The 11,982-nt window shown below is 36.7% G+C and overlaps 1 protein-coding gene across 1 annotated transcript in view; it reads left to right on the top strand.

The window, feature by feature from the left end:
• Nucleotides 1-8,386: 8,386 nt before the first annotated feature.
• The window catches only part of KLHL4 (kelch like family member 4), a 71,676-nt gene continuing 68,080 nt past the window's right edge, over nt 8,387-11,982 (top strand). Inside the window, exon 1 of the mRNA XM_004714146.3 lies at nt 8,387-8,851. Within this exon, the coding sequence (XP_004714203.1) occupies nt 8,439-8,851 (413 nt within the window). The 5' untranslated portion in view covers nt 8,387-8,438. The remainder of the gene's footprint in view (nt 8,852-11,982) is intronic.

The following is an 11,982-nucleotide window of genomic DNA, read 5'->3' as shown; positions in this document are numbered from 1 at the left end:
TGATTAAAAAAAAAAAAGAATCAATATCTTCAAAGGAAAAAAAAAAAAGAAAACTTTTCAGCCTAGTGCAGATCAAGTCCATAAGTCCGATATTAGCCCATAGGTCTGATACCAATCTATAAAGCCCTCTTCAGAGTCACGAAACACATGCAATGATGCCGAATGCAGGAATATCACAGGCTAGTGGGTGGGAAGTCTTGTGGATCCAGTGGCATTGTTAGCATCACAGCGCTGACAGGCGTCTCCACGTGGCTTCTCCAGCAACAAGGGTTCTGGCTGCATGTGGCTTCTCGTCAGAAATGTCTTTCAGGTAGTACACCAGTGCCCCGCCTCCAGTGAGCTATTTATCTCCTTAGCGTCACCAAATGAGGTCATCAAGCTATGACCTGATTGACAGGCTAGACTCCACCCCTTCATTCTTAATCCTCAATTTGACAACAGATTATGTAACTGCCACACTACTCATATTGGGTTGTCATGAGTCAGAATTGACTTGACAATTGGTGTTGTTTTTTTTTTTGTTTTTTTTGTATGTTTGGAATCCTGTAAGAGTGTCAAAGAGATTAGGAGCTAGATGGTTTTGGTTGTTGTTATTTTTAGGCCTTCTTTTCTTTGCCCCAGAGGAGCCGTGGCAGTGTAGTTGGGCTGTAATCCACAAGGTCCACAGTTTAAAATCACCAGTCACTCCGTGGGAGAAAGATGGGGCTTTCTACTCTTGCTACACCAATAAAGAGTTATAGTCTTGGGAACCCACAGGGACAGTTCTACCCTGCCCAATAGGGTAATTATAAGTCACCATTGACTCTCTGCCAATGAGTTTATTTGTTTTTTTGGTTCCCTTTCCCCAACTACACTAGGCAAAATCTCTCAGCCTCTCTCTGAGTGACACCGTTGCTTTAGGTTCTGATTGTTCAGTGGTGGTGGGGAGTACATTGTCCTCAATTATTCTTATATTACCTCTACTGGTATGGGATTAGGGGTCCTGGTGTTGCAGTGAGTTAAATATTAGTCTGCTAGCTGCAAAGTCAGCAATTAAACCTGCCAACCATTTGATGGGAATAGATGAGGTTGTCTTAAAAGGTTACTATGAGGTGGAAATGAATTGATAGTATTGGGTGTTATGGGATCTCTTTTTGGTGTGGAATTACTACATTATGAAGTAAGGCAAGGACTTTTGGAACCCCAGCATTTTCTGTGGTACCATGTATATGACAGTTTGTATGAATGAAGGCTGAGTAGAAGAAGGGAACCTTCACTTCTCATCTTTAGTTATCCTGAATTTTGCCATAGCAAGTGATAAAGGAGAAATGTTGGTATCCTTTTCCTTTTGGAATGATAGTCCTTTGACTGGGAACTGGAGGCAGAGGGATCCCTGTGTGCCTAGTTGTGTTAGTATGGAGTGAATTTTCTGTCTCACTGAGTTAGAAGGGGGAGTGGGTCTCTTAAAATATTTGACTCCTGCTGTTCTCATCAGATTTTAGATATTCTTGAGAGCTTTTGTTTGTTTGTTTTCACTTCATTTGTTGTTTGTCCTTGGCCCATTTTCAGAAACTTAATTTTATGTCGAGTAATTATCATCAATAGTATTATTCTAGTCATTCCTCAATTCCTGCTATACTTAAGACAGTTTCTGCTCTAATACAAAAAGGCCAAGATGAAAAGCTTCTGAAATACAAATAAATGGATGAAATTCATAAGAGTATTCAGCAGTCATTCATTCAAATTAAATGTCGAAACCTGTTTAAACAATTTACTAAGAATTTACGTGGCAACAGAAAAAATTTGTCACATGTGTTTACCTATAAAATATATTACATCCTTATTTGAGAAACAAGGTATATAACAAATATAAAATGGTTAATAATAAACAATATGTATGAAAAAGATCTCAATTTAATGTTATTGACAGAAACTGTATTCTGAGAAATAATAATGACATTTAAATTTGTGATAAAAGTTGCACTCAAAAAAATTGAGGGACTGCTCCTGAATATAGCTCTTCTTAGACATTTGCAATTATTTATAGCCCTTCCTATTATAACCCTACTTAATTAATTAACATAACCCTTAATTAACATAACCTTTTTTATATATTTGCATTAAATTCTCCAATAAGTTCTGTTAGAAAGAAATCTTTTAAATTGTGTGCTATCCAATGTTTGCTAAAATAGTTAACCATAGAAAATACCTCAATTAAGAATACCAGGTGAGTGTTTAGGAAATGCTCTTCTAGATAAAGCACTTCTTTTTTGATTACTCCTGCTCTCAATTACCCTCATCCCTAATTATAAATGTTTATAAGTGTAGGCATTCACATTTGAAATAATTTCATGATGTCTTAAAATTGACTGAAGGTCTGACATACTCTCCTGTATGCAATATGCAGAATGTGCTTACAAAAGCAGGGTGGGGTAGAAAATAGGACAATTTGATATATTTTGGAGTCCTTGGTATAATATACCAACCATCCAGAAGTTAAAAGGGGTATTAAGAAAAAGAAATGGCTCTCTGGGACATGGTTGGGCAGGGGAATTTTACTTAAGTAAAGAAATGGTAGGAAAAATGAATTCATTAAAGAGATGTCAGAGCAGAAATCAAGGAACTAACTTGGCTCACAATTAGTGTGGCTGTGGAGCATATTCATTTTGAGCCTGACATTTATATACCTGAATTTGTTTAAGGAAATAGAATAAAACCTCTGAGCTAGATGTAAAGTCAAAAGACACTTGAGATTGCTCACTCTTCAGAACATTTCCAACTTATCTACTTGTAATATACATCCATTATTGTGTTATGAGCAAAAATGAGAGAGAAGTAACTGAATGTACAGTAATGAAATTAAAGATATACCCATGAAATCTGAACAAGAGAACATATTTTATTCACATACTTTGACAGATTGGCTATCAAAATATATATGATTGAACTTAATGTGTGTTCAAATGGTTCAGCATTGCATAAACATTCCCATTTTGTTTCTCTGCTTTCTTTGAACAAAGTATTTTATCTTGATAAGCCTGTGTTTACTCAAATCTTGATGAAAATAATAACCACACCATACAGTGTGAAGTAGTTACTTTATTGTGCCACCCTGGCCTATAAACACATGTGGGATTAATTGAAGCGAGGGGGAATAAATGGCTCGGTGAGCCTCGCCTTTCTAGTTCTCGGGTCTCTTGCTTTGTGATGGTCGAACCAGGGTGTAGCTTCCTTAGCAGTTCCCTGCTTCAGCTTACAAGGCGGACTTCCTGCAAGACATCCCCAAGGAGAAGCCAAATGGACCTACCACGATGCAGCCCTGGGTGCTGGAGCAGCCATGTGAAGACCTCTGCCAGAGCTGAGATGCTTACACATTCACTGATTTGGCTTTCCTCCTGCAGTTGGCATCATTGTGTTTGTTTTGTGAGATGGAGGAGGACTTTGTGGACTGGTGTTGGACATATGGGTTAATGGGTTAATGTGACACTTGTGGACTTGGGCAGCACTGAGTTGGGATGTTTTCTTCATGCACACTTAATCTTTAAATAAAACTCTCTCTTATACATGAGTTGCTGTGGATTTGTTTCTCTAAATTACCCAGACTAGTTCATGGTGTTATAGTACAGGTAGACCAATTGAAATGATTCAGCAAGTTGATGAAGCACTGGAAGCACTCACTTGTGTATGCTAAAAAATTTGGAAGACAGCAACTTGGCCAACTGACTGGAAGAGTTCCTTATTTGTGACCATTGCAAAGAAAGGTGACCCAACAGAACGTTTAAAGTGTTGAACAATATCACTGATATAGCATGCAAGTAAAATTTTGCTGAAGATCATCCAACAACAGTTGCAGCCATCCATTGATTGGGACCCACCAGAAGTTCAGGACAGATTCAGAAGACGATATGAAACAAGGAATATCACTGCTGATGTCAAATGGAACTTGGCTCAAAGCAAAGAATACCAGAAAGTTGTTCACTTGCGTTTTATTGACTGCAAAGGCCATAGACTATTTGGACTATAATAAATTATAGAATGGGAATTCCAGAACACTTCATTGTGCATATGAGGAATGTTTACATGGATCAGGAGGCAGTAGGCAGTTGTGTAAACAGAACAAGGGAATGCTGCATGGTTTAAACTCAGGAATGGTGTACAACAGGGTTGTGCCCTCTCACTCTATGTATTCAATCTGTATGCTGATCAAATCATCAGTAGAACTTGATTGTAAGAAGAAGACTGTGGCATCAGGATTGGAGGAATTTTATTAACAACTTCGGATATGCATATGACAAAACCTTGCCGAAGCCCTTTCTGGCAGAAATCGGATTGCAGCCTTCTGTATAGAGAATAACTCAATGCAAACTAAGCACAAATCCTCACAACTGAAACAATAGGTAACATCATAACAAATGGAGAAAAGTGTGAAGTTGTCAAGGATTTTATCTTGCTTGAAGCCACGCTCAATGTTCATGGAAGCAGCTATCAAGAGATCAAGGGATGAGCTGCATTAGGTAAATTTGTTATACAAGACTTCTTTAGAGTATTGAAATTGAGGATGTTACTTGGAGGCCTAATGTAAACCAGACCCCATCATGGTATTTTTCATTGCCTCATATGCATGTTAAAGTTGGGCATCGAATAGAGAAACTGATGAAGAATTGATGCATTCAATTCGCGGTGCTGGAGAATAATTTTTAAAATACCATGGACTGCTGAAAAGACAAACTGATCTGTCTTGGAAAAAGTAAAGCCAAAGTGGTCCTTAGGAGCAGGTAAAGTAAGACTTTGTCTTGCATATTTTGGGCATCTTGTCAGGAGAGCCCAGATCCTGGAGAAGGACATCATGCTTGGTAAAGTAAAGGGAAAGTGGAGGAGGGAAAGACCCTCCATGAGATGGATTGACACCATGGTTGCAACAATTGACTCGGGCATAGAAACAATTTTAAGAATGGTGGAGGGCCATGGATTGTTTTGTTCTGTTGTGCATAGGGTCGTTATGGGTCAGAACTGACTCAGTACCACCTAACAACAACAGTAAATGAACCATAACAAGTTCAGGAAGTGTTACAAAAACAAATACATATTAGGAAAACAAGGAAACCTTATAGTTTCCTAGAAGGTATTATTTAGAAATACTTGGATAACTAATTTAATACGCCTAAAACAAGGATCCCTGGTGGCATAGTGAGTTATGTGTTGGGCTGCTAACCACAATATCAGCAGTTAGAACATACCACATTTTCTGTAGGAGAAAGATAAGGCTAACTTCTCCTGTGAAGATTTACAGCTTCCAGAAATCACAGGAGCAGTTTTCCTCTACTATAGGGTCCCTATTATTCTTGAGTGTCATGATGGCTGTGAGTGTGATTTTGGTTTTAAATTAATAAAAAGACAAAATGAAAAAATGAAACCCTGACATTGAGTGGACTGTGACTTACAGAGACCTGATGGGACAAAGGGACAAAGTAGAACCACTCCTAAGATTCCCAAGACTGTAACTCTTTATGGGAGCAGAGAGTCTCAACCTTTTCCCCAAACTCCTCACTTGTGGACTTTCTTTTTATGCAACATTTCACATGTAGGACAACGTTGAAAATATTTTCAGGCAGTACCTCTGATAGTCTGGGCTTTGTGAGTCACCGGAAATGATCAGAGCATGCAAGAGACAATGTCCAGCTGGTCGCTGAATGTCTTCTCCCTTTTGTTCTGGATGTCTTGGTTCATCCATAAGAGAATATGGGGCAATAGTGGGACTACGTGAGGTTATGGCTCATTGTGGAAATTTGGGTCATAGCCCAAAGGTGCTGAGGAAATCAGTGGGAAGACATAGAAGGGGAGAAGAAGGAAGGGGACAACTTGGAGCTCTGAGGCTGGGGCAGATGGAGCACCAGCAAGATCCCTACCCATGGCAGGCTGCAGGATGTTGTAGGCAGTGGGTAGCACCAACAACCATAATCCAAACCCCCATGGGTTCTGTTCTGGTGGGAAAGATGTAGTGAGGAAGGGGGCTCATTGTGATAGTCATAGCCCAAGAGATGAGGTGGGGTTGTGAGTCAAGGGGGAAACACTGGCACCGAAGACAATGAATGACCCCCTACCCTCATATAACTCCCCAATTTTCTATAACCGTATGACCTTTGTAAACTAAATATATAGATAAGTGAAGATTAGCATATTTCCTTTTCGGCTCCTACCATATATTATTTATATCACTATGATGGCATTTTGAAGAGGCCTGGTTGCATAGTGGTTCTACATTGGCCTGCTAACTGCACAGTCCACAATTCGAAACCACTAGTCGCTCCATTGGAAAAACACAGGCCTTTCTAATCTAGAAAAGAATTACAGTCATGGAAATTCACAGGGACAGTTCTACCCAGTCTTATAGGGTTGCTATGAGCTGGCATCAACTTGATGGCAGTGAGTTTGGTTGGGTATGATATTTTGATATGGCATTATTCATTTTGTCTTATATTTACAATTTGCTTATTCTTTGTTCATTATTGTCCTTTATGTACAGTGGGGAATGGAAAGGGTTGAAATATGGATGCTGACTCCATTGGTTGTACTTGGAATACTGGCAAGTTCGATAACAGAATGGAAATTCATGTTCAGTTGCTAATACTCATCAATATGCCTATGACACATTTGAAGAAATAATGAGGATTTTCTTCAATTATTTACATGCTGAGTACAGGCAACACTTAGTTATTCTCCAAGGAGAGATTATAATAGATGTTAACACTGAGTTTAAGGAGCCAGTTGGAAAATACATTGGATAGTTGGAAATGTGTATATTCTCTTTGTAGCTGAGTTAAACCACCTATATACCTACATTGTATTGGCTTCACAGTATAAGGGAAAGATTACAAATAGAAGAGAGGAATGGATTTATAGAACCTGCAGGTACAATATTAATCAGAATTTAGAAAAAGAAATCCATTTCTAAGTAATTAAATTTTCTAATATTGTCTTGGAACTTATTACATCTCTTTAACCTCTGTAAATTGTATATGAGAAAACTGAAATGCAAAGAGGTGAAGTAAGTTGTCCAAGTTCATTAGTGATATCATTAGTGATAGAGCTAGAACTAAAACTAAAATCAGCAATGTCATTCTTTCTAAGGACACACTGGTATAACTTTCTCCCATATCAACTGTTTGCATGACATGAGAGTTGGTTAAAATTAAAACCTGATTTCAAAATGACATTGTTAAATAAATTCGTGATACCTGACTACCTGTTTCAAAATTATTTACTTAAGTACAGGATAGTAATTGTGATTCAGATTCCAAAGTGTTTTGTGGACAGTTATTACTGAGTTGTGTGATGATTTGTAGCTAATTCAAATTATGCTCCATTGCATCTTCTCCTCAGAATTTTGAAAAATAAACTAAACCTTTAGCATTGCCTGTGGAAGTAATGGACATGATAAGGCAGTGTTTATACAGGCATGGTGCCAGAATGGTCTCTTCAATTTTTATGCTTTGGGCACTAAGTGAAGACATGTCTAACCTAAACAGTTTAGAAAAATGCCACTATTTTGTTTCAGATATAGACTTAGAATACAACATGGGTAACTCGTACTTTAGTGTGTTCCTGAAATGGTTCGGGTTTTAAAGCAAATGTTTGAAGAGAGGCAGTCCTACTTTCAGAACAGTTTGTAAAATTAATTTAAAACCTGCATAAAAGAATTGATAGCAAGCTGCTTTTTCTTAATGAACTACTTTCAATATTTCCATAAGAAAACTCAAAAATGGATTATAATTCATTCCCCTGTTACAAAATCTCCTAGGACTAAGTGGCACATTTTAATAAGTGGGCTACTAGGGAAATGAAGCTGAGTGAGTGGGGGTGGTAGGGATGTGGGCGTGTTTAGTGGGGAAATGCAGAAGGAAGTGAGTTTAAAGCCTTTGCTGTTGCTCACTTGCCTGAGTTTTGTCAGTTTCTTTACTAAGTGGGAGAAACACAAGGCTTCCTACTTCTGTGAAGAGTTACAATCTTGGAAACTCACAGGGGCTGTTTTACCCTGTCCTGTAGGGTTGCTATGAGTTGGAATGTACTCAGTGGCAGTGAGTATTGAAGTAATTAAATACTGAAGAAGCTGGCTTCGATGTTTGCAAGTTCATTTGGGGAGGCTGCAGCCTGCAAATCTAGCAGCTTGAATGTGTTGTTGTAGCTGCTTTCCTGTGCTAAGCTGATTTACTTGTTTAAGGTCTGACCTCATCATCCTGTCAGAATGAGTTCCCACCTACACAGCTGCAAATGTGTGCTTCTGCTAGAGGAGGCTCACAGTATTCACCGTGTGCCACCGGCAGAGGTGGGGGAGAGAGAGGGAAAAAGCTTCCTCTGGGTAGTTGTGCTTTTGTTAGTTCAACCGAAGAGGCTGAGGAGCGGAAAAGAAAGGCTCCATTTCCTTTCTTTGAGAGAAGGCTTTTGTCTTTCCCCCTGCGACCATGTCAGTGTCTGGAAAGAAAGAGTTTGATGTGAAACAGATCCTCAGGCTACGCTGGAGGTGGTTCAGTCACCCAGCTCAAGGTTCACCTAACACTGGAAGCTGCCTTCAGCAGGAAGGATATGGGCATAGAGGGTCCCCGGTTCAGGGTAGGTTGAAGAACCACCCTTGGGACAGAAAGGGACTGAAGAAAAGCAATAGTCCTGGTCACCACAACATACCGGCACCAGGGCCCAGACCAGCCCCAGCCGATCTTCAGAATTGGCACCAACAAAACCTAAGAGAGCATCTTCAAGCAAATGAAGACACTCCTAAAGCTGTTGGAGAGAAGAACTTGTTCAAAGAACCTTGTGAAAAATGCTCACGGGATTTGGAATTGAGGACTGATAACAGCAAAAAAGATTCTACAGGGAGGTAGGAGGTTTCATTCCATAAATGACAACCATATCCTAGTTTAGCTTATCCTCTAAAACGTTCCTTTAGGGTTTAAATAGAAAATGCCATGGTAATCTCTGAATCTATACGTCATCAGAATCTGCAGGAACCCATTTCCTTTAACTTTATAAGGGAAATGTGACAATAGTATCTATGTTTTGATAGTTACATGGAATGTTATGAGTTTATATCTATGTGAAATCAAAAATTTTATTGAAGTTCTAAAAGTTGTTTATTATAATTACTAGTCTTTTGTAAGTATTCTATGTGGTATGGGTGTTCAAGTAGCTTTTGTGATTCTGAGTGCAAGCGTGATGAATCATATCTCTTTTTGTGAGTTAGAGGAACATTGACAAAATAAAATCTTTGACCGCTCAGCACATCATTAGCAGTCCCTTCGTACATAGTTTATATCTTGCCACTTGATACATGTATTATCTTTATGTGAGAATTTGGAACAGCTTCTATTAGCATTTGAGATTTATTTCAAGTTGTATTACTTTTATAGCTAGTTTTCAATTGTGAAAATATCCTGCTTAAGTCAGATAATGAAATGCTACTTACAGCTATGAGTTCTTTAAATAGGAAATGGCATGTCAGCTATTAAAATGGGACAAGTAATTGTTCTTCGCATATAGTTCATAAAACATGATTCTATATTTATTTTTATATCCACCAGTATTGTTTGTAAAGAAGAAAATTATATTCTGTTCTACAAGATTGGCATATATAATTTACCCTAGTGGAACTTTATATATTTTAATTTTCATCAACAAATTGTTATGTTTTCTAGTATATTTAGGCACAATTGGTAAGCTTCACAGTGAATAAAGAGCGAAAGCAACACTATAAAATATCGTTTGTTTATTTAAGTTACATAACAGGGCAATGAGAAGCTATGCTAATTTATTTGGAAAAGTGGTATTTGGTATGATGTGTGTCTCTACCTACGTATAGACAAGAAAAAGTGCATATATATTTTCTTAATATAAGTTTCCTGAGTATATCAAGATTCCTGAAATTTACAACAATTTCAGTAAAAACTAAAGCTTTATAATAATATTATAGCACAGAAAACATTAACTTTGGAAAATGATATCTTTAAAGAAATTCAGTCTTGTTAAAATGTAAGCACACATTTAATAAGAAGACTTATTAAAATTATGTTAAGTATCACATTCAATCCTTTATGGAATAGACTTCTTAAGACCTAAAAATGTGTATAAATTTCCCCAAATAAATGCTATATAACTGTTGGGATTCCAACTTATGTTTGGTCCAGTTAAGATTTCAAAGTAATATAAAGTCCATCTTTTTAGATTCAGCAAGTTTTCAAATGTTCTATCTGCATCGTGAAAAAAAGTTTGAAAAACTGATATATTTAATAAGACATTTAACGTGATTGTAGATAAATTCAAATTACCCACTATTATCTACAGACACAATTATTTCATGATCTCTGAATTGATTTTCTAGAATGGATATGTCTACAATAAATTAGTTACTAGAAGGACATGCTAGATAAAATGTAAAGTGTCACAACATGGTATTTTAAAAAGATCCATTTCTCTTTTGTTTTCCCTTTAGGCAGTTTTCATATTCTAATAAAAAATCAGTTAAATGTCCTATAGTTTCAACGGGAAATTAATAATTTCTTAAAGTAATATAGATATTCCTAGAAATACCTTAGGTTGAAGAGAAATGAGAGTATGTTGACGTTCTTATAATGGATTATTAATTTTTGTACTAATTTAGGAATAGTCTAAAACTTCCATGCCTTAGACCAGGAGAGTGAGAAAGACCTTTCTGACATCTTTTCTCTCTTGCATCTCTCTTTTTCAATGAGATCAGGAGGCACAAGGGGATGATTCGGACCTGTGGGCAGCAACTTGAGATCCTTTCAGTGAACTTAAAGAGTTAAAAACAAAAACAAAAACTGTTTGGGGAATTATTGCATCAATACAATATTCACTGTGACATTCTTTAGATCATACAGCTTTGTACAAATAATACAGACAATGAGTAGATAATATGCTACATTGCTAATATGGAGCAATTGCATTTAGTTTTAAAAAGGAATTTAAAGCCAGTATAAATTTATATTAATAAACTGGTTTGGGGATTTGAAAATCAAAATATATTTCTATACAAGTCAATTATAAGTATGTTATGAGTTTAGGAACAATGCTGTATCAATATTCCACACTAAGAGTATGCATATAAAAGTATGCTTATTGTTAGACCTGAAGTCAGTTTTCATTTTTATCTTGTGTCCCAGTTGCTTACTAACTCAGCATCTGTGTTTCTAAACACCTAACCTGCTAAATTCTTTTTCCCTATTATTTCATCCATAGCATTGTAACAAATATTTTATCTGTTCTCATGCTTCTTCAATAACAGAATATTTAGTTATGAAGTAACATATATATTAGTACACATACTGATATATATATATACAATTTCATTTACTCTAAAATAAATGGTTTTATAAGTACACAAGTGAATATCAAAGTGTTAACATTATGCTAAAATGAATTCCTTAACAGGTATGCAGTTTTGCCCGCATTTTGTTTTTAATATTGAATAACGTGCACATCGCATGTATGTGGGTCCAGATCCAGATAATAAACCAATACAAAGTCAAAGCTTCATAGAGCTGTTTAGTTATAAGGTAATAGCTTTAATATGAATAATGCACACATACTATCAGTGTTTTTTGTATACATGTTTTTTTCACCCCTGATGCAGTGTTATTAGATGACACTGCAATTCCCTTCCATTTTAGTCCTAGTTTTCTAGATATTTATCTAGAAAAAAAAGAGCAAGAATCATTCGTACATTGTGGTATTATAAAGGGTGATTGGATGAGTAAGACTTAAAACCATCCCATAAATATTGAGTTCTCATTATGTAAAAGTACTTTTCTAAGTGCTATAGATAAAACAGGATCAAAACAGAGAACCTGTTTTTATGGAGCATGAATCCTAAAGGAGGGAAGGGAGGCAATGCAGATAAACACAAAACATAATATCTGAATTATGATAATTAGTAAGAGAAAATATTAAAAGAGAGAGTACTCTTTTTTATTGAAAGTCCATTCTAATGAGTTA

This window comes from Echinops telfairi, unplaced genomic scaffold (genome assembly GCF_000313985.2).
Source record: "Echinops telfairi isolate 266 unplaced genomic scaffold, ASM31398v2 ScPeMD7_42;HRSCAF=159, whole genome shotgun sequence".
NCBI classification, from domain to species: Eukaryota; Metazoa; Chordata; class Mammalia; order Afrosoricida; family Tenrecidae; genus Echinops; species Echinops telfairi.
Note: the sequence above shows the minus strand (reverse complement) of the source record. Positions and strands in the feature narration are given on the sequence as shown.